At 48.7% G+C, this 27,738-nt stretch overlaps 1 protein-coding gene across 1 annotated transcript; it reads left to right on the forward strand.

Annotated features, from left to right (window-relative positions):
* Positions 1 to 285: 285 nt before the first annotated feature.
* LOC106574758 (kinesin heavy chain) lies at positions 286 to 27,383 on the forward strand. The gene is made up of 25 exons (XM_045698232.1): positions 286 to 759; positions 4,017 to 4,104; positions 5,033 to 5,106; positions 5,725 to 5,829; positions 6,132 to 6,180; positions 6,527 to 6,582; positions 6,970 to 7,057; positions 7,656 to 7,780; positions 8,192 to 8,296; positions 11,500 to 11,648; positions 14,185 to 14,333; positions 15,227 to 15,408; positions 15,660 to 15,728; positions 16,919 to 17,005; positions 18,434 to 18,553; positions 18,810 to 18,956; positions 19,235 to 19,432; positions 19,646 to 19,763; positions 19,861 to 19,937; positions 20,081 to 20,190; positions 22,528 to 22,690; positions 22,925 to 22,996; positions 24,324 to 24,428; positions 26,751 to 26,967; positions 27,074 to 27,383. Exons 1-25 carry the CDS (start codon positions 631 to 633, stop codon positions 27,169 to 27,171), a joined length of 2,880 nt encoding a protein of 959 aa, XP_045554188.1. The 5' UTR covers positions 286 to 630; the 3' UTR covers positions 27,172 to 27,383.
* Positions 27,384 to 27,738: the final 355 nt, after the last annotated feature.

Consider the following 27,738-nt stretch of genomic DNA (forward strand, 5'->3'; position numbering starts at 1 on the left):
ATACACATGATACTGTTTTTAAAGTTCATGCACATCCAATCATCACATGCTATCAAAAGGAATTTAAATATATTGCAGTTAATTGCAGGTAGTAGTTTTTTCCATTGATGGTCAATAGAATTTCAAATTTGAAACGGATACATTTCCTTTAGGGTTAAGTACTGACCTCTAGCTGCTGTTTCGAGGATAGAGCAGCGAGATGCTGGGCCCCAGCCCGAGGGGAGGAGGAGGAGGAAGGAGGGGGAGGAGGAAGGGGAGTGGTACTGATGCTGATGCAGTGTGGAAGAGAAGAGCGCAGAGCAACGTGCAGGACGATGCGGAGGTTTCTCAACTCCGTGGCACTTGTCTCTTCTGAAGGATAGGCTTTACCTATCCCCTTGTAAATTATATTTTTGTAGGATTTTGATAATTTTTTTCATCCAAGACTGTCTCCGGACCAATATTTTGCATTCTGATCGGAATGGACGACTGCAGTTGATTTCTCTGTCTCAACTGAATGCCCATGGCGTAGCGAAATAGAGGCACGCTGAGTGAAGGACGCGTTGGTTTACTTACAATCATTCAACAGATAAAAACCATCCGCGGATCAAAGTTGATCTGCATATCTGCTTGCCTGGATAGAACGCAACCATGGCGGATGCTGCAGCCGAATACGGCGTGAAAGTAATGTGCCGATTCAGGCCACTAAATGAATCCGAAATAACAAGAGGAGACAAATACATCCCCAAATTTAAAGAAGACGACACCGTGGTTATAACTGTAAGTGCTGCATCTAATAGTTAATTTATCTGCTGAATATAACGTTGCTTGTGTAGGTAGGTATATTGTTGCCACAACTAGACTACTGAAACACCAGCAAAACGCGCAGAGGAAATGTGCAATGCAGTGAGCATTTCCAATAGAGCGCCCAATGTATTGACAATCTTTACACGCAGCACATTGGCTTGTAGCCTATAGATTTTTGTAAAAATAAATAAAAATTGTGGCAACTTCCACAAACATCCCAAAAAATGCTTGTGACCCTCTGCAGAGCATTTGTTGGTAGCCTACATGTTTTGATTGTGTTGCTGTAGCTATCTCCAGCGGCAGCTGATGGCCTGAGATGGAGTATTGGGAATTGTTTTCAGACAGGGCCTGGGCCATTGCCAGAGAGAGACAGGGACCCGGGGCTGTTGCCAGAGAGGCAGCTTGTGCTTTGACACTGCTGTTATGCGGTATTCACTCTGCTGAGATGGCAGATTACAGGTGGCTAACACACTGTTCTTCTCTGTCACCTGTGGTGAATGAAAGCACTCATAATAGGAAAATAAACAGCATAAGGCATTTTCTCTCATTCTACTAACATAAAGCACATGCAGCCTATACCTTTGAATGTGTTGATTGGATTGGATCTAATAGGATTTATTTAATGTTACTAATTTAAAAGTGGCAAGCCTGTTAAATTGATGTCTAGGGATTACAGTACAGTAGTTGGATGACTGGCTTGGCTTGAATGATTCTTCAAGTTCAGGTTATCAGCTAGTGGCAAGGGAGACATGCACTTCTCCAGCCTTACGCTGTGTGTGCCCATCACCTGCCTAATCAATATACACTATATATACAAAAGTATGTGGACATCCCTTCAAATGAATGGATTCAGCTATTTCAGCCGCACCTGTTGCTTACAGGTGTGTAAAATCGAACACACAGCCGTGCAATCTCCATAGACAAACATTGGCAGTAGCATGGCCTTACTGAAGGGCTCAGTGACTACCAACGTGGCACTGTCATAGGATGCCACCTTCCCAACAAGTCAGTTGGTCAAATTTCTTCCCTATTAGAGCTGCCCTGGTCAATTGTAAGTGCTTTTATTGTGAAGTGGAACCATCTGTGAGAAACAACGGCTCAGCCGTGAAGTGGTAGGCCACACAAGCTATCAGAACGGGATCGCTGAAGCAAGTAGCGCTTCTAAAGTGTCTGTCCTCAGTTGCACCACACACTACTGAGTTCCATACTGCCTCTGGAAGCAACGGCAGCACAAGAACTGTTTGTTGGGAGCTTCATGAAATGGGTTTCCATGGCCGAGCAGCCGCACACAAGCCTAAGATCAACATCTGCAATGCCAAGCCTCGGCTGGAGTGGTGTAAACTCGCCACCATTGGACTCTGGAGTAGTGGAAACGCGTTCTCTGGGGTGATGAATCACGCTTCACCATCTGGCAGCACAACTGACGAATCTGGGTTTGGCGGATACCAGGAGAACACTACCTGCCCGAATGCATAGTGCCATCTGTAAAGTTTGGTGGAGGAGGAATTATGGTCTGGGGCAGTTTTTCATGCATCGGACTAGGCCCCTTAGTTCCATTGAAGGGAAATCTTAACGCTACGGCATACAATGACATTCTAGATTATCTTTTGCTTCCAACTTTGTTGCAATAGTTTGGGGAAGCCCCTTTCCTGTTTCAGCAAGACAATGCCACCGTGCACAAAGCAAGGTCGATACAAAAACGGTTTGTCGAGATGGTGTGGAAGAACTTGACTGGCTGGCACAGTGCCCTGACCTCAACCCCATCGAACACCTTTGGGATGAATTGGAACGCCGTCTGCGAGCCAGGCCTATTCACCCAACATCAGTACCTGACCTCACTAATGCTCTTGTGCCTGAATAAAAGCAAATCCCCGCTGCAATGTTCCAACATCTAGTGGAAAGCCTTCCCAGAAGAGTGGAGAGACTGTTACAGCAGCAAAGGGAGGACCAATTCCATATTAATGCCCATGAATTTGGAATAAGATGTTCAACAAGCAAGTGTCGACATAGATTCTTACAAAACATCTAGATTAGAACTAAAGGTCTTATTTTGCATGCTCAAGTGCAGCATTTTATTAAAATGTCTTCTGTACAGGCCTACAGAGTTCTCATCACAATAGCTTGTCTGTCTGTGAACAGTATCTCGTCATTATGCTCCTCCCCTTGCTCAACACCCGTTTAGTGTTCATGTATTATGCATAAGGTTGCCTGCCATCATAATGAAACATTGTCAGTGTGTGTGTTAAGTACACTGTATACCACATATTTACCGAATATAATATGAAATTGAGGCCTAATACAGTTGTGTACTATGAAGGTCTGTGAGATCTCACATCAATCACTTTAGTTCCAAAGAACAGAAGCCTCTGTTTAAAGCAGTAGGCCTATTAGCTGTTACAGACATCTCCTCATTCTCCTGTAGCCTGTAGACAGCTCAGCTGGTACAGACATCTCCTCATTCTCCTGTAGTCTACAGACAGCTCAGCTGGTACAGACATCTCCTCATTCTCCTGTAGTCTACAGACCGCTCAGCTGCTGACAGGCTGGTTGTCAAATGAGGGAGTCTTGTGTTGTGTCCGTCCCCATAGACCAGGCTGGATCGTGTTGATTAAACCTGCTGCTTGTAGCTCTATTATAATTGTCTCACAAGCTCTGCTACTGATGATTGATTACCATTCACAAGCTCTGCTATTGAATATTTATTACCATTCACAAACTCTGCTATTGATTACCATTCACAAGCTCTGCTATTGAATATTTATTACCCTTCACAAGCTCTGCTATTGATTACCATTCACAAGCTCTGCTATTGAATATTTATTACCATTCACAAACTCTGCTATTGATTACCATTCACAAGCTCTGCTATTGAATATTTATTACCCTTCACAAGCTCTGCTATTGATTACCATTCACAAGCTCTGCTATTGAATATTTATTACCATTCACAAACTCTGCTATTGATTACCATTCACAAGCTCTGCTATTGAATATTTATTACCCTTCACAAGCTATGCTATTGATTACCATTCACAAGCTCTGCTATTGATTATTAATTACCATTCACAAACTCCGCTATTGATTGATTACCATTCACAAGCTCTGCTATTGATGATTGATTACCATTAACATAGTGTTGTTAGAGAGAATATAGGATGAGGTGGTATTTACCCATTACCTCTTTCCCATAGAGCCCTGTAATCACTGTGCATTTTGTCTGTTCTGGACAGGGTAAACCGTATGTCTTTGACCGCGTCCTGCCTCCCAATACAGCCCAGGAGCAGGTCTACGATGCCTGTGCCAAACAGATTGTTAAAGGTAGGCTAACCCCAAACAGATTGTTAAAGGTAGGCTAACCCCAAACTGGTTGGTGAATGTAGGCTAACCCCAAACAGATTGTTAAAGGTAGGCTAACCCCAAACTGGTTGTTGAATGTAGGCTAACCGCAGACAGATTGTTGAAGGTAGGCTAACCGCAGACAGATTGTTAAAGGTAGGCTAACCCCGGACAGATTGTTGAAGGTAGGCTAACGCCAGACAGATTGTTGAAGGTAGGCTAACCCCAGACAGATTGTTGAAGGTAGGCTAACCCCAAACAGATTGTTGAAGGTAGTCTAACCCCAAACAGATTGTTGAAGGTAGGCTAACCCCGGACAGATTGTTGAAGGTAGTCTAACCCCAAAAAGATTGTTGAAGGTAGGCTAACCGCAGACAGATTGTTAAAGGTAGGCTAACCGCAGACAGATTGTTAAAGGTAGGCTAATCCCAAACAGATTGTTGAAGGTAGGCTAACGCCAGACAGATTGTTGAAGGTAGGCTAACCCCAGACAGATTGTTGAAGGTAGGCTAACCCCGGACAGATTGTTGAAGGTAGTCTAACCCCAAACAGATTGTTGAAGGTAGTCTAACCCCAAACAGATTGTTGAAGGTAGTCTAACCCCAAACAGATTGTTGAAGGTAGTCTAACCCCAGACAGATTGTTGAAGGTAGGCTAACCCCGGACAGATTGTTGAAGGTAGTCTAACCCCAAACAGATTGTTGAAGGTAGTCTAACCCCAAACAGATTGTTGAAGGTAGGCTAACCCCAGCTGGTGAGTCCTTCCCCTTGTAGAATAAGTGTTATTATGACTGATCCACATTCCTTGTGTATGTGTGGTGTCTGGCGGGTTGGTAAAAAAACACAAGACAGCAAAAATACACATTTCTGGACTAATACATTTGAACAGTATTGTATTGTATTCACACAGACGTCCTTGGAGGATACAATGGAACCATCTTTGCCTATGGACAGACCTCCTCGGGGAAGACCCACACCATGGAGGTCAGCCTGATTCTCTGTAGTAATGGCACCTGCCTAAATGAAGAGAGACGTGAAATATATGATCTAAAGGCAACCTATATGTTGTAGGTACAGTATGCCCTGAGAACACGTTACCGAGACGACTGAGCTGATTATTCTCAGACAGTTCAGCAGAGCACCTTCTGACATGATATTTCACTGGAAGTCAGTCCAGCCTTTCTAAGAGCAGTAAAACACATCAGATCAGTTAGTGGGGCAGACATACATTGCGTCATTTCATTATTCTCTGAGACTGAATTGATTTAGGATGAGATTAGGGTTTTGTAGTGTGGGTGATTTACAGAACTGGACCACCAACACTATAGGTTGCATTTGTCCTCGAGCAGTTAATGGCTTTTTAAAGTGGCAGTTGTTTCTTCTTCACTGAGAACAGCAAGGATCAGCTAAAGCCAACAGTAGATAGAGAACAGCATATAGAACAGCTGCTTCTTGGGGGTATAGATGTATATTATATAGAACCGCTGTAGATATTCAGTCTATATAGAACAGCTGGCTATAAGGGATGTTCCCCAGACCCCAGACTATTTAGTGATAATAATCAGTATTGAGTGTGATGTAATGTATTGTTCCTCATCGCAGGGCAAGCTCCACGACCCCCAGCTGATGGGCATCATCCCACGCATCGCTCACGACATCTTCGATCACATCTACTCCATGGACGAGAACCTCGAGTTCCACATCAAGGTATTCAATTGTTAAATTCAACTTTATTTATCCCCTCAGGGGCCAATAAGAAAGACAAAGTCATTCTACAAGTATCAATATCAACAAGATGTCTGGTCATCAAAATGTAAAAAAAATCGGAATAAATCCAGAGGTTAAACAGTGTGTCTGTCTCCATCCCTTCCAGTATTCTCATTTTGATACCTACATACCTGGAACAGACACTATTTGGTATCAAGGACCTTTAAGGAGCGCAGACGCCCTCCTACCATTTCTATGGTCATCAAAATGTACCCTGTATTGATTCCTGTTTTCTTGTGCAGGTCTCGTATTTTGAAATCTACCTGGACAAGATCCGAGACTTACTAGATGGTAAGAAGAACTCGTATTGGATGGACTTCAAAAAGAGAAGTCTTTTGAAGATGAACAGAGATCATTTTAGACAGAGCATAATGGGGTAGCCTAGCGGTTAAGAGATTTGAGCCAGTAACCGAAAGGTCGCTGGTTCAAATCCCCGAGGCGGCAAGGTGGAAAAATCTGGCGTTCTATTCTTGAACAAGGCAGTTAACCCCCGACAGCAACTGCTCTGCGGGTGCTGATGACATGGATGTGGATTAAGGCAGCCCCCCCACCCCCATTTCAGATGTTTGCATTCAGTTATACAACTGACTAGCTATTCCCCTTTCCTTTCCTAATGACTCGTTCCCCTCTTTTCCAGTGTCGAAGACCAACCTGGCTGTGCATGAGGACAAGAACAGAGTTCCCTATGTCAAGGTGAGCAGTACAGATGGTTAGGTAACACATTCTGCAGGTGTATAATGCTTTATTACTTGTCATAAGCATGTATCAGCCTACATAATGTCTTATTATAAGGCTGCCTCCCGAGTGGTGCAGCGGTCTAAGGCACTGCATTGCAGTGCTAGAGGCGTCACTACAGACTCGGGTTTGATCCCGGGCTGTATCACAACCGGCCGTGATCGGGAGTCCCATAGGGCGACGCACAGCGTCGTCCGGGTTAGGGGAGGGTTTGCCAGGGTAGGCTGTCATTTTAAATAATAATTTGTTCTTAAACTGACTTGCCTAGTTAATTGTTAAAATAAAAAAATGTAGAAATCAGAAAAGGCACCAACCTGTTAAAGCTGTGATGTGATCGTGTCCCAGGGTTGTACAGAACGCTTTGTGTCCAGTCCAGAGGAAGTCATGGATGTCATCGATGAGGGAAAGGCCAACCGGCACGTGGCTGTGACAAGTATGTTGTGTCTCTTCTATCAATCAATCAATCAATCAATCAATCAATCAATCAATCACATTTATTTATAAAGCCCTTCTTAGATCAACAGTTGTCTAAAAGTGTTTAACAGTATCCCGGCCTGCAAGCAGACGCACAGAGGCCAGGAAACACTCCCTAGAAGGGTGTATCATTGCTACTATAATATATACTACTTCTATAATATATACTTTTTCAATAATATATACTTCTTCTGTAAGATATACTTCTTCTATAATATATACTCTTTCTATAATATAGACTTCAATTAGATATACTTATTTGATAAGATATACTTCTATAATATATACTTCTATAAGATATACTTCTTCTATAATATATACTTCTTCTATAAGATATTCTTCTTCTATAATATATATTTATTCTATAATAGATACTTCTTCAATAAGATATACTTATTTTATAATATATACTTCTTCTATACTATATTCTTCTTCTATAATATATATTTATTCTATAATAGATACTTCTTCAATAAGATATACTTATTTTATAATATATACTTCTTCTATAATATATACTTCTTCTATAATATATACGTATTTTGTCCCGTTCATAGACATGAATGAGCACAGTTCCAGAAGTCACAGCATCTTCCTGATCAACATCAAACAAGAGAATGTGGAAACAGAGAAGAAACTGTCAGGGAAGTTATACCTGGTGGATCTGGCTGGTAGTGAGAAGGTAAATCACTATGATGGTAAAGACAGACTCCAACAAACCACCACAACTTGTGTTAGAACTGTTTATAACTTGTCATAACTGTGTTATAACTCTAGGCTTGTCTGATGAAGACGCCAATGAACCACCATAACTTGTTAGAACTGCATACCTGTGTTATAACTGTATTATCGCTGTGCTATGATTGTGTTATAAGCTGTTATAACTCCCAGCTTGTCACTCAGGTGTAAGATGCTGAAGCATCATATGTCCTCTCCCACCTGCTGACTCATGAAGACAGACTTTGTGTTATGACTGTTATAACTGTTTTATAATGTGTTATAACTCCAGGCCTGTCAGTTAGAGGATGCTGCTGCATTGTGTGGCCTCTCTCCTGCTGACAGAGTCTTTTCTCTCTCTGTTTGTCTCTTTAAGGTCAGTAAGACAGGTGCTGAAGGAGCCGTGTTGGACGAAGCTAAAAATATCAATAAGTCCCTCTCTGCTCTGGGGAATGTCATCTCTGCTCTGGCTGAGGGGACAGTGAGTTCTCTCTATATATCTTACCCTTCTCTCTTTAATATAGTGACATCAGCAGGGATTACTGAATACTTAGCATATGTGACATTGAAATCGTGTAAAAACAATAAACCAAAATGTGCTTTTGCTGAAAAAAGTTATGCATCAGCGGTGAGGTCATGTTTTTCCTCTGATCTGGTCCTGATGGCTGACTGGTTATCTATGAGACTGTCTGTTGAAAGGCTTTATTGGCTGACTGGTTATCTATGAGACTGTCTGTTGAAAGGCTTTATTGGCTGACTGGTTATCTATGAGACTGTCTGTTGAAAGGTCCTTATTGGCTGACTGGTTATCTATGAGGCTGTCTGTTGAAAGGTCCTGATGGCTGACTGGTTATCTATGAGGCTGTCTGTTGAAAGGCCCTGATGGCTGACTGGTTATCTATGAGGCTGTCTGTTGAAAGGTCCTGATGGCTGACTGGTTATCTATGAGGCTGTCTGTTGAAAGGTCCTGATGGCTGACTGGTTATCTATGAGGCTGTCTGTTGAAAGGTCCTGATGGCTGACTGGTTATCTATGAGGCTGTCTGTTGAAAGGTCCTGATGGCTGACTGGTTATCTATGAGGCTGTCTGTTGAAAGGTCCTGATGGCTGACTGGTTATCTATGAGGCTGTCTGTTGAAAGGTCCTGATGGCTGACTGGTTATCTATGAGGCTGTCTGTTGAAAGGTCCTGATGGCTGACTGGTTATCTATGAGGCTGTCTGTTGAAAGGTCCTGATGGCTGACTGGTTATCTATGAGGCTGTCTGTTGAAAGGTCCTGATGGCTGACTGGTTATCTATGAGGCTGTCTGTTGAAAGGTCCTGATGGCTGACTGGTTATCTATGAGGCTGTCTGTTGAAAGGTCCTGATGGCTGACTGGTTATCTATGAGACTGTCTGTTGAAAGGTCCTGATGGCTGACTGGTTATCTATGAGGCTGTCTGTTGAAAGGTCCTGATGGCTGACTGGTTATCTATGAGGCTGTCTGTTGAAAGGTCCTGATGGCTGACTGGTTATCTATGAGACTGTCTGTTGAAAGGTCCTGATGGCTGACTGGTTATCTATGAGGCTGTCTGTTGAAAGGTCCTGATGGCTGACTGGTTATCTATGAGGCTGTCTGTTGAAAGGTCCTGATGGCTGACTGGTTATCTATGAGGCTGTCTGTTGAAAGGTCCTGATGGCTGACTGGTTATCTATGAGGCTGTCTGTTGAAAGGTCCTGATGGCTGACTGGTTATCTATGAGACTGTCTGTTGAAAGGTCCTGATGGCTGACTGGTTATCTATGAGGCTGTCTGTTGAAAGGCCCTGATGGCTGACTGGTTATCTATGAGGCTGTCTGTTGAAAGGTCCTGATGGCTGACTGGTTATCTATGAGACTGTCTGTTGAAAGGTCCTGATGGCTGACTGGTTATCTATGAGGCTGTCTGTTGAAAGGTCCTGATGGCTGACTGGTTATCTATGAGACTGTCTGTTGAAAGGTCCTGATGGCTGACTGGTTATCTATGAGACTGTCTGTTGAAAGGTCCTGATGGCTGACTGGTTATCTATGAGACTGTCTGTTGAAAGGTCCTGATGGCTGACTGGTTATCTATGAGACTGTCTGTTGAAAGGTCCTGATGGCTGACTGGTTATCTATGAGACTGTCTGTTGAAAGGTCCTGATGGCTGACTGGTTATCTATGAGACTGTCTGTTGAAAGGTCCTGATGGCTGACTGGTTATCTATGAGGCTGTCTGTTGAAAGGTCCTGATGGCTGACTGGTTATCTATGAGACTGTCTGTTGAAAGGTCCTGATGGCTGACTGGTTATCTATGAGGCTGTCTGTTGAAAGGTCCTGATGGCTGACTGGTTATCTATGAGGCTGTCTGTTGAAAGGCCCTGATGGCTGACTGGTTATCTATGAGGCTGTCTGTTGAAAGGTCCTGATGGCTGACTGGTTATCTATGAGACTGTCTGTTGAAAGGCTTTATTGGCTGACTGGTTATCTATGAGGCTGTCTGTTGAAAGGTCCTGATGGCTGACTGGTTATCTATGAGGCTGTCTGTTGAAAGGTCCTGATGGCTGACTGGTTATCTATGAGGCTGTCTGTTGAAAGGTCCTGATGGCTGACTGGTTATCTATGAGACTGTCTGTTGAAAGGCTTTATTGGCTGACTGGTTATCTATGAGGCTGTCTGTTGAAAGGTCCTGATGGCTGACTGGTTATCTATGAGGCTGTCTGTTGAAAGGTCCTGATGGCTGACTGGTTATCTATGAGGCTGTCTGTTGAAAGGTCCTGATGGCTGACTGGTTATCTATGAGGCTGTCTGTTGAAAGGTCCTGATGGCTGACTGGTTATCTATGAGGCTGTCTGTTGAAAGGTCCTGATGGCTGACTGGTTATCTATGAGGCTGTCTGTTGAAAGGTCCTGATGGCTGACTGGTTATCTATGAGGCTGTCTGTTGAAAGGTCCTGATGGCTGACTGGTTATCTATGAGACTGTCTGTTGAAAGGTCCTGATGGCTGACTGGTTATCTATGAGGCTGTCTGTTGAAAGGTCCTGATGGCTGACTGGTTATCTATGAGGCTGTCTGTTGAAAGGTCCTGATGGCTGACTGGTTATCTATGAGGCTGTCTGTTGAAAGGTCCTGATGGCTGACTGGTTATCTATGAGGCTGTCTGTTGAAAGGTCCTGATGGCTGACTGGTTATCTATGAGGCTGTCTGTTGAAAGGTCCTGATGGCTGACTGGTTATCTATGAGACTGTCTGTTGAAAGGTCCTGATGGCTGACTGGTTATCTATGAGGCTGTCTGTTGAAAGGCCCTGATGGCTGACTGGTTATCTATGAGACTGTCTGTTGAAAGGTCCTGATGGCTGACTGGTTATCTATGAGACTGTCTGTTGAAAGGCTTTATTGGCTGACTGGTTATCTATGAGGCTGTCTGTTGAAAGGTCCTGATGGCTGACTGGTTATCTATGAGGCTGTCTGTTGAAAGGCCCTGATGGCTGACTGGTTATCTATGAGACTGTCTGTTGAAAGGTCCTGATGGCTGACTGGTTATCTATGAGGCTGTCTGTTGAAAGGCCCTGATGGCTGACTGGTTATCTATGAGGCTGTCTGTTGAAAGGCCCTGATGGCTGACTGGTTATCTATGAGGCTGTCTGTTGAAAGGCCCTGATGGGTAAATGATGTGTTGTTTGTTTTCAGAAAACCCACGTCCCGTACAGAGACAGCAAGATGACCCGTATCCTGCAGGACTCTCTAGGGGGGAACTGTAGGACCACCATCATCATCTGTGCATCTCCCTCTATCTACAACGAGTGTGAGACCAAGTCTACCCTCATGTTCGGACAGAGGTGGGTCAGCACCTCTCTACAGTTTACCTGGTCTGGTGACAGACTGTTAACATAAGTCTACCCTCATGTTCGGACAGAGGTGGGTCAGCACCTCTCTACAGTTTACCTGGTCTGATGACAGACTGTTAACATAAGTCTACCCTGTTGGGACAGACGTGGGTCAGCACCTCTCTACAGTTTACCTGGTCTGATGACAGACTGTTAACATAAGTCTACCCTGTTGGGACAGACGTGGGTCAGCACCTCTCTACAGTTTACCTAGTCTAGTGACAGACTGTTAACATAAGTCTACCCTGTTGGGACAGACGTGGGTCAGCACCTCCCTACAGTTTACCTGGTCTAGTGACAGACCGTTAACATAAGTCTACCCTGTTGGGACAGAGGTGGGTCAGCACCTCTCTACAGTTTACCTGGTCTGGTGACAGACTGTTAACATAAGTCTACCCTGTTGGGACAGAGGTGGGTCAGCACCTCTCTACAGTTTACCTGGTCTGGTGACAGACTGTTAACATAAGTCTACCCTGTTGGGACAGACGTGGGTCAGCACCTCCCTACAGTTTACCTGGTCTAGTGACAGACCGTTAACATAAGTCTACCCTGTTGGGACAGAGGTGGGTCAGCACCTCTCTACAGTTTACCTGGTCTGGTGACAGACTGTTAACATAAGTCTACCCTGTTGGGACAGAGGTGGGTCAGCACTTCTCTACAGTTTACCTGGTCTGGTGACAGACTGTTAACATAAGTCTACCCTGTTGGGACAGAGGTGGGTCAGCACCTCTCTACAGTTTACCTAGTCTAGTGACAGACTGTTAACATAAGTCTACCCTGTTGGGACAGAGGTGGGTCAGCACCTCTCTACAGTTTACCTGGTCTGGTGACAGACTGTTAACATAAGTCTACCCTGTTGGGACAGAGGTGGGTCAGCACCTCTCTACAGTTTACCTGGTCTAGTGACAAACTGTTAACATAAGTCTACCCTGTTGGGACAGAGGTGGGTCAGCACCAGTCCACTGCACCATACCCAGTTCCCCTATTTTATGTGAACAGTTAAAGGTTTCCCCATGGCAGATGGGCCGTCCTTAATCCACCAGGAGACGGACAGGGACTGTGGATGATGAGTAGAGCTGGTATCTTCCCTCCTATTCAGTGCTGACTGAGTGGTTGCATAACAAGCCTCTTCTCTAAATCTTTATCCAGATGATGAAGACATTGTTCATCCCTCTGACCTTTAGCTAAGTGTTACATCCATCCACTCCACTAAATCCTGATCCATAGGGCTTTATTCTGCCTCCTGCCTGGACAGCAACAGTAGCATCAGTGGGAGCTAGCCTAGGCTGCTCTGTGTGGACTTCCAGAACATTCTATCTCTGCTGCTCTGCCAAAGGACACAGGGGACTTCCAGAACATTCTATCTCTACTGCCCTACCAGAGGACACAATGGACATCCAGAACATTATATCTCTTCTGCCCTGCCAGAGAACACAGGGGACTTCCAGAACATTATGTCTGTGCTGTCCTGCCAGAGAACACAGGGGACTTCCAGAACATTCTGTCTGTGCTGTCCTGCCAGAGGACACAGGGGACTTCCAGAACATTCTGTATCTGCTGCCCTGCCAGAGGACACAGGGGACTTCCAGAACATTCTATCTCTTCTGCCCTGCCAGAGGACACAGGGGACTTCCAGAACATTCTGTCTCTTCTGCCCTGCCAGAGGACACAGGGGACTTCCAGAACATTCTGTCTGTGCTGTCCTGCCAGAGAACACAGGGGACTTCCAGAACATTCTGTCTCTGCTGCCCTGCCAGAGGACACAGGGGACTTCCAGAACATTCTATCTCTTCTGCCCTGCCAGAGGACACAGGGGACTTCCAGAACATTCTGTTTCTGCTGCCCTGCCAGAGGACACAGGGGACTTCCAGAACATTCTGTCTCTGCTGCCCTGCCAGAGGACACGGGGACTTCCAGAACATTCTGTTTCTGCTGCCCTGCCAGAGGACACAGGGGACTTCCAGAACATTCTGTTTCTGCTGCCCTGCCAGGCTGAGGAGAGGAGCTAGATAGAGGTAGAACAGTAGGGGCTACAGAGTGATGTGGTGCGGCGTGGTGTGGTGCGCTCTGCTGCACTGTCTGCACCCATGTGACCACCACTGTCTGTGAGAAGAGGCTGAGAGGAGTTGGACTTTACACATCATTCTACAGTCTACAGTACCCAGCAGTGCTAATTAGTCCCTGGTCACCTTCACAGGGGACAACCTCCTGCAATAGATCTCAGACCAGTTCAAATATGGAGCTATCTGCCTCCCTGCTTCTTATTGGATCATCTCCTCCAGTTGTGTTGATTCAATGTTTATCAATCTGTTCCTGTTCTGACAAAAAATAACACTGTGGAGAAAAAAGTTATGAGTAAATGAGGCCACAATGTCCTTTGGTGGATGAATTACAGCCCATTAGCCATGTCAAAGTAGTTCACTGCTGTATAGGGAATAGGGTGTGATTAGATATAGGAATCTGAGTGTCTGTCCCACCCTCCACACAGAGCCAAGACCATCAAGAACACAGTGTCTGTGAACCTGGAGCTGACTGCTGAGGAGTGGAAGAACAAGTACAACAAGGAGAAAGACAAGAACAAGAGTCTGAAGAACGTCATCCACAGACTGGAGATGGAGCTCAACCGCTGGAGGAACGGTGAGGGAGGGAGGAGGGAGGGGGAGGGAGGGAGGAGGGAGGGGGAGGGAGGGAGGGGGAGGGAGGGAGATGGGGGGGAGGGAGGGAGATGGGGGGAGGGGGGAGGGAGATGGGGGAGGGAGGGAGATGGGGGGAGGGAGAGAGGGAGGGAGGGGGGGAGGGAGGGAGATGGGGGGAGGGAGGGAGGGAGGGAGGGAGGGGAGGGGGGGAGGGGGGAGGGAGGAGGGAGGGGGGGAGGGAGGGAGGGAGGGGGGGAGGGAGGGAGGGGGAGGGAGGGAGGGAGGGAGGGGAGGGGGGAGGGAGATGGGGGGAGGGAGGGAGGGAGGGAGGGAGGAGGGAGGGAGGGAGGGAGGGAGGGAGGGAGGGAGGGAGGGATTGAGTTAGGAGGGAGGGGAGAGGGAGGGAGGGAGGAGGGGAGGGGGAGGGAGGGGAGAGGGAGGGGGGGAGGGAGGGAGGGGGGAGGGAGGGAGATGGGGGGGGAGGGAGGGAGGGAGGGAGGGAGGGAGGGGGAGGGAGGGAGGGAGGGAGATGGGGGAGGAGGGAGGGAGAGAGATGGAGGGAGGGAGGGAGGGAGATGAGGGAGAGGGAGGGAGGGAGAGAGAGATGAGGGAGGGAGGGAGAGGGGGAGGGAGGGAGGGAGGGGGGAGAGGGAGAGAGAGAGATGGGGAGGGAGAGGGAGGAAGGGAGGGAGGGAGGGAGGGAGGGAGGGAGGGAGGGAGGGAGGGAGGGAGGGAGGGAGGGAGGGAGGTGTGATTGAAACCCTTGTATGAAATCAACAGAGCCACACTGAGGTAGACATGAGTTAGTGTTCCCATGGTAGACATTGAGTGAATAAGTGCACAGTTCAGGGAGAAGGGAAGTGTGATCTAACCAGCTGTCTGTCCCTGTCTCAGGTGAGAACGTCCCTGAGGAGGAGCAGCTGAGTGCTAAGGAGCAGAAGCACCTGGAGTCGTGTGACAACACTCCCATCATAGATAACATGGCTCCAGCTAACAGCCTGGTCCTGGTCTCCACCGAGGAGAAGAGCAAGTACGAGGAGGACATCAGCAATCTGTACAAACAACTGGACGACAAGGTCAACCAGGGAAATCCAACCAGACTAGATTAGAGAACTGAGTCAATTCATTTTGGAGCATATAAACGCAACGTACATAAAGAATAACAGACATTAAAATACAGTTTAAATAACAGACATCAACATTAAACGGTAGGCTAGAATGGGCAGGAACAGGAAGGGGTTGGATTTTTTTATACAGTCAAATCAATGCTTCCTATTCTATTCTAACTGAAATGTAAATTGCTTCTTGTTTTGTTTGTGTCCCCCAGGATGATGAGATCAACCAGCAGAGCCAGCTGGCTGAGAAACTGAAGGAACAGATGTTAGACCAGGATGAGGTGACCTATCATGAACAACCCTCTTTTCTCATGTCACTCAAAAACTATATTTTGGTATTGTTTTCATTAGTCCACTGTTGATACAGTCCCAAAATGTTCTGCATGTCAGCAGTCAAGTTGTCAAGATATTGGACGTTTTGAGTCATCTGATGCATTTTGCTTCTTCATCATGATGATGTGGCTGGAAACACTGTTCTTCTTAAAGGTCCAATGTCTTGATGATGCTTCAAATGGATGATCTACGTCTAAGGGGGATTCAGCCATGTTAAATGGTGTGCATTTGCCTGTGTGTCGTCCCTTTTTCATGTGTGTCCCTGTTTGTGTCCCTGTGTGTATCTGTGTCCCTGTGTGTGTGTCCCTGTGTGTGTCCCTGTGTGTGTGTGTGTGTCCCTGTGTGTGTGTGTGTCCCTGTGTGTGTGTGTGTCCCTGTGTGTGTGTGTCCCTGTTTGTGTCCCTGTGTGTATGTGTGTCCCTGTGTGTGTGTGTCCCTGTGTGTGTGTGTCCCTGTGTGTGTGTGTCCCTGTGTGTGTGTGTGTCCCTGTTTGTGTCCCTGTGTGTATGTGTGTCGCTGTGTGTGTGTGTCCCTGTGTGTGTGTGTCCCTGTGTGTGTGTGTCCCTGTGTGTGTGTGTCCCTGTGTGTGTGTGTCCCTGTGTGTGTCCCTGTGTGTATGTGTGTCCCTGTGTGTGTGTGTGTCCCTGTGTGTGTGTGTCCCTGTGTGTGTGTGTGTCCCTGTGTGTGTGTGTGTCCCTGTGTGTATGTGTGTCCCTGTGTGTGTGTGTGTCCCTGTGTGTGTGTGTGTCCCTGTGTGTATGTGTGTCCCTGTGTGTATGTGTGTCCCTGTGTGTGTGTCCCTGTGTGTATGTGTGTCCCTGTGTGTATGTGTGTCCCTGTGTGTGTGTCCCTGTGTGTATGTGTGTCCCTGTGTGTGTGTGTCACTGTGTGTGTGTCACTGTGTGTATGTGTGTCCCTGTGTGTGTGTCCCTGTGTGTGTCCCTGTGTGTGTGTGTGTCCCTGTGTGTCCCCCTGTGTGTGTGTCCCTGTGTGTATGTGTGTCCCTGTGTGTGTGTCCCTGTGTGTATGTGTGTGTGTGTCCCTGTGTGTGTGTGTGTGTCCCTGTGTGTATGTGTGTCCCCGTGTGTGTGTGTGTGTCCCTGTGTGTATGTGTGTCCCCGTGTGGGTCTCTCCTCAGCTGCTGGCGTCGACGAGAAGGGACTCTGAGAAGATCCATGAGGATCTGTCTCGTCTGCAGACGGAGAACGAGGCAGCCAAGGAGGAGGTGAAGGAGAACATTCTGAATGAATATTCCAGAATTCTAAATGAGTCCATCAAATCAAATCAAATGTTATTAGTCACATGCTCAGAATACAACAGGTGTAGTAGACCTTACAGTGAAACGCTGAATACAACAGGTGTAGTAGACCTTACAGTGAAACGCTGAATACAACAGGTGTAATAGACCTTACAGTGAAATGCTGAATACAACAGGTGTAGTAGACCTCACAGTGAAATGCTGAATACAACAGGTGTAGTAGACCTTACAGTAAAATGCTGAATACAACAGGTGTAGTAGACCTTACAGTGAAATGCTGAATACAACAGGTGTAGTAGACCTTACAGTGAAATGCTGAATACAACAGGTGTAGTAGACCTTACAGTGAAATGCTGAATACAACAGGTGTAGTAGACCTTACAGTGAAATGCTGAATACAACAGGTGTAGTAGACCTTACAGTGAAATGCTGAATACAACAGGTGTAGTAGACCTTACAGTGAAATGCTGAATACAACAGGTGTAGTAGACCTCACAGTGAAATGCTGAATACAACAGGTGTAGTAGACCTTACAGTAAAATGCTGAATACAACAGGTGTAGTAGACCTTACAGTGAAATGCTGAATACAACAGGTGTAGTAGACCTTACAGTGAAATGCTGAATACAACAGGTGTAGTAGACCTTACAGTGAAATGCTGAATACAACAGGTGTAGTAGACCTTACAGTGAAATGCTGAATACAACAGGTGTAGTAGACCTTACAGTGAAATGCTGAATACAACAGGTGTAGTAGACCTTACAGTGAAATGCTGAATACAACAGGTGTAGTAGACCTTACAGTGAAACGCTGAATACAACAGGTGTAGTAGACCTTACAGTGAAATGCTGAATACAACAGGTGTAGTAGACCTTACAGTGAAATGCTGAATACAACAGGTGTAGTAGACCTTACAGTGAAACGCTGAATACAACAGGTGTAGTAGACCTTACAGTGAAACGCTGAATACAACAGGTGTAGTAGACCTTACAGTGAAATGCTGAATACAACAGGTAGTAGACCTTACAGTGAAATGCTGAATACAACAGGTGTAGACCTTACAGTGAAATGCTGAATACAACAGGTGTAGACCTTACAGTGAAATGTTTACTTACGAGCCCCTAACCAACAATGCACTTTCAAGAAATATGGATAAGAATAAGAGATAAAAGTAACAAGTAATTAAAGAGGAGCAGTAAAATAACAATATATACAGGGGGGTGCCGGTACACAGTCAATGTGTGGGGGCACCGGTTAGTTGAGGTAGTATGTACAGAGTTAATTAAAGTGACTATGCATTGATGACGACAGAGTGACAGTGGTGTGGAGAGGGGGGAGATGTGAATAGTCTGGGTAGCCAGACTACATGTTCATCATTATTGTCTTATGGCTCTAGGTGAAGGAGGTGCTGCAGGCGTTGGAGGAGCTGGCTGTCAACTACGACCAGAAGAGCCAGGAGGTGGAGGACAGGAGCCAGGCCAACCAACAGCTGCAGGAGGAGCTGCAGCAGAGGACTGTGGGTCTATGGGCATGATGGATGGGATAGAGGGGCCTAGAGCAGTTCAGCCTTAGCTTATTATGGGGTTTACCGCACCCCTAACTACATTTAGTTCTGCCGAGGTACCCCCTGATGTGTGAGTGATCCATATACCTATGTTCTAATGAGTCTTCCCAAGTTTCCCCTGTGGATAGATGAGGTACTAGAACCGTATAGAGGGTCCTTAATGATGCGGTGAAGGACAACTGGCATGTGACTGATGTGTGTTCCCCAGACGATCCTGTTGTCAGTTCAGAGGGAGCTGGTCACGCTCCAGGAGCTCAGTGGACACCAGAAGAAGAGAGCTGCAGAGATCCTCCACCTGCTGCTCAGAGACCTCAGTGAGATAGGAGCCACCATGGGCACCAGCGACATCAAGGTGGTGAGGGGACCTACACAGCAGATATACATAGACACACATAAAGTAGAAACACACACACACACACCGAACCAAATACAGACAGACCCATTCACAACAGTCCTGTTAACTTAACGGGTTGTAACATCGTTGACCTGTGTAGCTAGCAAACCTCTCCACAACATACAACATGTCAGAGTTGATGCTCTTTAGTTTCCTAACAGTATATCTTCTTCCTGGACTGTTCTAATCATACTGTTCATCCTCCAGGCTTTATAGACAGTCTTCTGTTTCCTGTCTAGATGGCTGAGGGGAACGGTAACGGTGGAGTGATTGAGGAAGAGTTCACCATGACCCGTCTCTACATCAGTAAGATGAGGTCAGAGGTCAAGTCTCTGGTGAACCGCTCCAAGCAGCTGGAAAGCTCCCAGTGTGACACCTCACGCAAGATGGCCGCCAAGGAGAAGGAGCTGGCTTCCTGTCAGCTGCTCATCTCCCAGGTAACAGAGGAGGGGCCAGGTTTCCCTGTAATTGTGAAGCATTCTAAAGGCCGATGCAGAAATGCACTTTCATTGTCCTTAAGTTGAGTCTCTGAATATCTTTTCACTCTTTGCTAAGGCCCTACAAAACGGCGAAACAGGGCTGTGTTCAGTAGGTGTGACGACAGGGAAGGTTTTGAAGCGCTGACCCTGTGTTTGTGTGTTGTGCTGTAGCACCAGGCCAAGATCAAGTCCCTGACAGACTACATGCAGAACATGGAACAGAAGAAGAGACAGCTGGAGGAGAGTCAGGACGCTCTGACTGAGGAGCTGGCCAAGATGCACGCTCAGGGTGAGACGCACGGACTCGCTCTACACATCCCCTCTATCGACACCACTGCTGCCTTTATAACATGCTTCACATTGTTGTTCACGCTGTTGTTCCTCAGAGAAAATGCACGAGGTGTCAGTGGTGGACACGGAGAAGGAGCACATCAGTAGACTGGAGGGTGAAGAGGAGATTAAGGTGATTAAACCCGGGATTAAGACATCCACAAGGTGGATCTGGAAGTGCTCTTAGGATGATTATTCTGTTGGAGAAACAGATTAGTTTTACCCGTGTGTGTGTCTCTGTGTGTCCTCTGATCCGTCGTCCTGTCCATCCTGTAGAAGACTCTAGAACAGCAGATGGAGGCTCACAGAGAGGCCCACCAGAAGCAGCTGGCCCGACTCAGGGACGAGATCAATGACAAACAGAGGATGCTGGATGAACTCACAGAGTGAGAAGTTATATATACCGTCCGGCGACTCTGTGTTTGACAACACTTTTCTAACTGCAACTCATAAAGGCTTCATAGGTCATTCATAAAGGCTTCACAAATCCTTTACAGGCTGTCATAATGCAGTACTAAATGAAAGGTGGTATAAAAGGTCATTACATCTGAAGCATCTATATAGGCCTTATAAAGCTCCATAAAGCCTCGATAACTTAGTCTTTTCTCTCCTCCTTTTCACCCTCTCCCCTACCTCTCCTCTACCTCTACCTCTCCCCTACCTCTACCTCTCCCCTACCTCTCCTCTACCTCTACCTCTCCCCTACCTCTACCTCTCCCGTACCTCTCCCCTACCTCTCCCCTACCTCACCTCTACCTCTGCTCTACCTCTACCTCTCCACTACCTCTACCTCTCCCCTACCTCTCCTCTACCTCTACCTCTCCCCTACCTCTACCTCTCCCCTACCTCTCCTCTACCTCTACCTCTCCCGTACCTCTCCCCTACCTCTCCCCTACCTCACCTCTACCTCTGCTCTACCTCTACCTCTCCACTACCTCTACCTCTCCCCTACCTTTCCTCTACCTCTACCTCTCCCCTACCTCTACCTCTCCCCTACCTCTCCTCTACCTCTACCCCTACCTCTACCTCTCCTCTACCTCTACCTCTCCCCTACCTCTCCTCTACCTCTCCCTCTACCTCTACCCTCCCCTACCTCTCCTCTACCTCTACCCCACCTCTCCCCCTACCTCTACCTCTCCCCCACCTCTCCTCTACCTCTACTCCCCCTACCTCTCCCCCTACCTCTACCTCTCCCCCTACCTCTCCCTCTACCTCTCCTCTACCTTTACCTCTCCCCTACCTCTACCTCTCCCCTACCTCTCCTCTACCTCTACCTCTCCCCTACCTCTCCCCTACCTCACCTCTATCTCTGCTCTACCTCTACCTCTCCACTACCTCTACCTCTCCTCTACCTCTCCTCTCCCGTACCTCTCCTCTACCTCTACCTCTCCCCTACCTCTCCCCTACCTCTCCTCTACCTCTCCTCTCCCATACCTCTCCCCTACCTCTACCTCTCCCCTACCTCTCCCCTACCTCTCCTCTACCTCTCCTCTACCTCTCCTCTCCCCTACCTCTCCTCTACCTCTACCTCTCCCCTACCTCTCCTCTCCCATACCTCTCCCCTACCTCTCCCCTACCTCTCCCCTACCTCTCCTCTCCCGTACCTCTCCCCTACCTCTCCTCTACCTCTCCTCTACCTCTCCCCTACCTCTCCTCTACCTCTCCTCTACCTCTCCTCTCCCCTACCTCTCCTCTACCTCTCCCCTACCTCTCTCCTACCTCTCCCCTACTTCTCCTCTACCTCTCCCCTACCTCTCACCTACCTCTCCTCTACCTCTCCTCTCCCCTACCTCTCCTCTACCTCTCCTCTACCTCTCCTCTACCTCTCCTCTACCTCTCTCCTACCTCTCCCCTACCTCTCCCCTACCTCTCCCCTACCTCTCCTCTACCTCTCCCCTACCTCTCTCCTACCTCTCCCCTACCGCTCTCCTACCTCTCCCCTACCGCTCTCCTACCTCTCCCCTACCTCTCTCCTACCTCTCCCCTCCTCTACCTCTCCTCTACCTCTCCCCTACCTCTCCTCTACCTCTCCCCCTACCTCTCTCCTACCTCTCTCCTACCTCTCCTCTACCTCTTCCCTACCTCTCCTTTACCTCTCCTCTCCTCTACCTCTCCCCTACCTCTCCCCTACCTCTCTCCTACCTCTCCCTACCTCTCCTCTACCTCTCCCCTACCTGTCCTCTCCTCTACCTCTCCCCTACCTCTCCCCTACCTCTCCCCTACCTCTCTCCTACCTCTCCCCTACCTCTCCTCTCCTCTACCTCTCCCCTACCTCTCCCCTACCTCTCCTCTACCTCTCCCCTACCTCTCCCCTACCTCTCCCCTACCTCTCTCCTACCTCTCCCCTACCTCTCCTCTCCCCTACCTCTCCCCTACCTCTCCTCTACCTCACCCCTACCTCTCTCCTACCTCTCCCCTACCTCTCCTCTACCTCTCCCCTACCTCTCCTCTACCTCTCCCCTCCCTCTCCCCTACCTCTCTCCTACCCATCTCCTACCCATCCCCTACCTCTCCTCTACCTCTCCCCTACCTGTTCTCTCCTCTACCTCTCCCCTACCTCTCCCCTACCTCTCTCCTACCTCTCCCCTACCTCTCCTCTACCTCTCCCCTACCTGTCCTCTCTCCTACCTCTCCCCTACCTCTCCTCTACCTCTCCCCTACCTGTCCTCTCTCCTACCTCTCCCCTACCTCTCATCTCCCCCTCTCCTCCATATTTCTCCCAGTCTGAACCAGGGCCTGATGCTGGAGCAGAGGAGGCTGATGTCTGACCATGAGAAGCTGAAGGTGGAGGAACAGGAGAAGGACATGAAGCTCCAGAAGCTGGTCATCTTCAACGAGCAGAGGGAGCAGGCCAGACAGGACCTCAAGGGATTGGAGGAGACTGTGGTACGTCAAGGCTCTATGACTGACTGACTGACTGACTGACTGACTGACTGACTGACTGACTGACTGACTGACTGACTGACTGACTGACTGGCTCGCTCGCTCGCTCGCTGGCTGGCTGGCTGACTATAGCTCTTCACTTCCTAAATCTTGCAGGTAAACCAGTACATCATAGATGTCCATTTCAACGTTTCACACTGAGCACAAGTGTGTCTTCTCTCTGTTTTGTCTTTAAAGGCCAAAGAGCTGCAGACTCTTCATAACCTACGCAGGCTCTTTGTTCAAGACCTCACAACACGCGTCAAGAAGGTGAGGTCTTCTCCCATGTAAGAGAGGCTGTGTATCACAATGCACCAACCTGTCTGCAGAATGTCAGAGATACTCGTCTGAAGTCTGTTGTCGTTCAGTGAGGACCTGTAGTCTGTAGACTGTGCTCTGTAGTCTGTGCTCTGTAGTCTATAGTCTGTGCTCTGTAGTCTATAGTCTGTGCTCTGTAGTCTATAGTCTGTGCTCTGTAGTCTATAGTCTGTGCTCTGTACTCTGTAGACTGTGCTCTGTAGTCTATAGTCTGTGCTCTGTAGTCTATAGTCTGTGCTCTGTAGACTATAGTCTGTGCTCTGTAGTCTATAGTCTGTGCTCTGTAGTCTATAGTCTGTACTCTGTAGTCTATAGTTTGTGCTCTGTAGTCTATAGTCTGTGCTCTGTAGTCTATAGTCTGTGCTCTGTAGTCTATAGTCTGTGCTCTGTAGTCTATAGTCTGTGCTCTGTAGACTGTGCTCTGTAGTCTATAGTCTGTGCTCTGTAGTCTATAGACTGTGCTCTGTAGTCTATAGTCTGTGCTCTGTAGACTGTGCTCTGTAGTCTATAGTCTGTGCTCTGTAGTCTATAGTCTGTGCTCTGTAGTCTGTAGTCTGTGCTCTGTAGTCTGTAGACTGTGCTCTGTAGTCTATAGTCTGTGCTCTGTAGTCTATAGACTGTGCTCTGTAGTCTATAGTCTGTGCTCTGTAGACTGTGCTCTGTAGTCTATAGTCTGTGCTCTGTAGTCTATAGTCTGTGCTCTGTAGTCTGTAGTCTGTGCTCTGTAGTCTATAGTCTGTGCTCTGTAGTCTATAGTCTGTACTCTGTAGTCTATAGTCTGTACTCTGTAGTCTATAGTCTGTGCTCTGTAGTCTATAGTCTGTGCTCTGTAGTCTATAGTCTGTGCTCTGTAGACTGTGCTCTGTAGTCTATAGTCTGTGCTCTGTAGTCTATAGTCTGTGCTCTGTAGTCTGTAGTCTGTGCTCTGTAGTCTATAGTCTGTGCTCTGTAGTCTATAGTCTGTACTCTGTAGTCTATAGTCTGTGCTCTGTAGTCTATAGTCTGTGCTCTGTAGTCTATAGTCTGTGCTCTGTAGTCTATAGTCTGTACTCTGTAGTCTATAGTCTGTGCTCTGTAGTCTATAGTCTGTGCTCTGTAGTCTATAGTCTGTGCTCTGTGTTGATATACTGACTGATGTTTCTCTCCTCTCCTGTTGTGTCCAGAGTACAGAGTGGGCAGTAGTCTGTATTGACTGTCTGTCTTCTCTCCTGTTGTGTCCAGAGTGCAGAGTGGGCAGTAGTCTGTATTGACTGTCTGTCTTCTCTCCTGTTGTGTCCAGAGTGCAGAGCTGGACTGTGAGGACGGAGTGGGCAGCGCCGCCCAGAAACAGAAGATCTCCTTCCTGGAGAATAACCTGGAGCAACTCACTAAAGTCCACAAGCAGGTACTGTACTGGGACATTATTAAGCAGGTACTGTACTGGGACATTATTAAGCAGGTACTGTACTGGGACATTATTAAGCAGGTACTGTACTGGGACATTATTAAGCAGGTACTGTACTGGGACATTATTAAGCAGGTACTGCACTGGGACATTATTAAGCAGGTACTGTACTGGGACATTATTAAGCAGGTACTGTACTGGGACATTATTAAGCAGGTACTGTACTGGGACATTATTAAGCAGGTACTGCACTGGGACATTATTAAGCAGGTACTGTACTGGGACATTATTAAGCAGGTACTGTACTGTGACATTATTAAGCAGGTACTGTACTGGGACATTATTAAGCAGGTACTGTACTGGGACATTATTAAGCAGGTACTGTACTGGGACATTATTAAGCAGGTACTGCACTGGGACATTATTAAGCAGGTACTGCACTGGGACATTATTAAGCAGGTACTGCACTGGGACATTATTAAGCAGGTACTGCACTGGGACATTATTAAGCAGGTACTGTACTGGGACATTATTAAGCAGGTACTGTACTGGGACATTATTAAGCAGGTACTGCACTGGGACATTATTAAGCAGGTACTGCACTGGGACATTATTAAGCAGGTACTGCACTGGGACATTATTAAGCAGGTACTGCACTGGGACATTATTAAGCAGGCACTGCACTGGGACATTATTAAGCGGGCACTGTGCTGGGACATCTTTGCAGGTGGAGAAAATGTATCGTCTGATTGTTTGATTTGTTCAAAATGCTAAATACATTTGATTGATTTATTAACATTCCTGTCCCTTCTGGCAGTGTCCATCCAGTTGGTGCATGATAACGCCGACCTGAGCTGCAAGCTTCATAAGCTGACCCTCATATCTCTGTTTCCCTCCCTCCCTGTCTCCCCCCTCTCCCTCCCTCCCTGTCTCCCCCCTCTCCCTCCCTCCCTCCCTCCCTGTCTCCCCCCTCTCCCTCCCTCCCTCCCTGTCTCCCCCCTTTCCCTCCCTCCCTCCCTCCCTGTCTCCCCCCTCTCCCTCCCTGTCTCCCCCCTCTCCCTCCCTCCCTCCCTCCCTGTCTCCCCCCCTCTCCCTCCCTGTCTCCCCCTCTCCCTCCCTCCCTCCCTCCCTCCCTGTCTCCCCCCTTTCCCTCCCTCCCTCCCTCCCTCCCTCCCTGTCTCCCCCCCTCTCCCTCCCTGTCTCCCCCCTTTCCCTCCCTCCCTCCCTGTCTCCCCCCCTCTCCCTCCCTGTCTCCCCCCTTTCCCTCCCTCCCTCCTCCCTCCTCCCTCCCTGTCTCCCCTTCTCCCTCCCTCCCTCCCTCCCTGTCTCCCCCCTTTTCCTCCCTCCCTCCCTGTCTCCCCCTCTCCCTCCCTGTCTCCCCCCCTCTCCCTCCCTGTCTCCCCCCTTTCCCTCCCTCCCTCCCTCCCTGTCTCCCCCCTTTCCCTCCCTCCCTCCCTCCCTGTCTCCCCCCTCTCCCTCCCTGTCTCCCCCCTTTCCCTCCCTCCCTCTCTCCCTGTCTCCCCTCCCTCCCTCCCTCCCTCCCTCCCTCCCTCCCTGTCTCCCCCCTTTCCCTCCCTCCCTCCCTCCCTCCCTCCCTCCCTCCCTCCCTCCCTCCCTCCCTCCCTCCCTCCCTCCCTCCCTGTCTCCCCCCTTTCCCTCCCTCCCTCCCTCCCTCCCGGTCTCCCCCCTTTCCCTCCCTCCCTCCCGGTCTCCCCCTCTCCCTCCCTCCCTCCCTCCCTCCCTCCTGTCTCCCCCCTTTCCCTCCCTCCCTCCCTCCCTCCCTCCCTCCCTCCCTCCCTCCCTCCCTCCCTCCCTCCCTCCCTCCCTCCCTGTCTCCCCCTTTCCCTCCCTCCCTCCCTCCCTCCCTCCCTGTCTCCCCCCTTTCCCTCCCTCCCTCCCTATCTCCCCCCCTCTCCCTCCCTCTCTCCCTGTCTCCCCCCTCTCCCTCCCTGTCTCCCCCCTCTCCCTCCCTCCCTCCCTCCCTGTCTCCCCCCTTTCCCTCCCTCCCTCCCTGTCTCCCCCCTCTCCCTCCCTCTCTCTCTCCCTGTCTCCCCCCTTTCCCTCCCTCCCTGTCTCCCCCCTTTCCCTCCCTCCCTGTCTCCCCCCTTTCCCTCCCTCCCTCCCTGTCTCCCTCCCTCCCTGTCTCTCCTCCCTCCCTCCCTCCCTCCCTCCCTCCCTCCCTCCCTCCCTCCCTCCCTCCCTCCCTCCCTGTCTCCCTCCCTCCCTCCCTCCCTCCCTGTCTCTCCCCCCTCCCTCCCTCCCTCCCTCCCTGTCTCTCCCCTCTCCCTCCCTCCCTCCCTGTCTCCCCCCTCTCCCTTCCAGTTGGTGCGTGACAATGCGGACCTGCGCTGCGAGCTTCCCAAGCTGGAGAAGCGTCTGCGGGCCACTGCCGAGCGGGTCAAGGCCCTGGAGAATGCCCTGAAGGAGGCCAAGGAGAATGCTATGAGGGACAGGAAACGCTACCAGCTAGAGGTGGACCGCATCAAGGAGGTTGTCAGGGCCAAGAACATGGCCAGGAGGGGAAACTCCGCTCAGATCGGTAAGGATGGAGGAAGGGAGAGAGGAAGGAAGGAAGAGAGGGAGGAAGGGAGGGAGGGAGGGAGGAGAGGGTGGGTTTGTATTGATGACTATGTTCTGTCTTCCAGCTAAGCCCATCCGGCCAGGCCAACACCCCCTGTCTTCCCCTACAGTTATCAGAGGAGGAGGCCTCTACAGCCACAGCTACAACCACAGCACCAAGTAACCATGTAGAATGTAGATCCTGAGTCACGAGTGCATGTGTGGTAGGTACAGACTGTCCCATTCCCAGTAAGACCCCTCTGTCCTCATCCTCCTGTCCTTCCTCTGGGTCTAGGAGTAAGACCCCTCTGTCCTCATCCTCCTGTCCTTCCTCTGGGTCTAGGAGTAAGACCCCTCTGTCCTCATCCTCCTGTCCTTCCTCTGGGTCTAGGAGTAAGACCCCTCTGTCCTCATCCTCCTGTCCTGTCCTTCCTCTGGGTCTAGGAGTAAGACCCCTCTGCCCTCATCCTCCTGTCCTTCCTCTGGGTCTAGGAGTAAGACCCCTCTGTCCTCATCCTCCTGTCCTTCCTCTGGGTCTAGGAGTAAGACCCCTCTGTCCTCATCCTCCTGTCCTGTCCTTCCTCTGGGTCTAGGAGTAAGACCTTTCTGTCCTCATCCTCCTGTCCTTCCTCTGGGTCTAGGAGTAAGACCTTTCTGTCCTCATCCTCCTGTCCTGTCCTTCCTTTGGGTCTAGGAGTAAGACCCCTCTGTCCTCATCCTCCTGTCCTTCCTCTGGGTCTAGGAGTAAGAC

This window comes from Salmo salar, chromosome ssa16 (genome assembly GCF_905237065.1).
Source record: "Salmo salar chromosome ssa16, Ssal_v3.1, whole genome shotgun sequence".
NCBI lineage: Eukaryota > Metazoa > Chordata > Actinopteri > Salmoniformes > Salmonidae > Salmo > Salmo salar.

What these genes read in the sequence shown, in the direction of transcription:
- LOC106574758 (XM_045698232.1), top strand. Translation starts at nt 631, where the DNA reads ATGGCGGATGCTGCAGCCGAATACGGCGTGAAAGTAATGTGCCGATTC. An exon ending in CTGCTCTGGCTGAGGGGACA is followed by an intron (nt 8,297 to 11,499) that starts GTGAGTTCTCTC and finishes GTTTGTTTTCAG; the next exon opens with AAAACCCACGTCCCGTACAG. An exon ending in AGGGTGAAGAGGAGATTAAG is followed by an intron (nt 19,938 to 20,080) that starts GTGATTAAACCC and finishes TCCATCCTGTAG; the next exon opens with AAGACTCTAGAACAGCAGAT.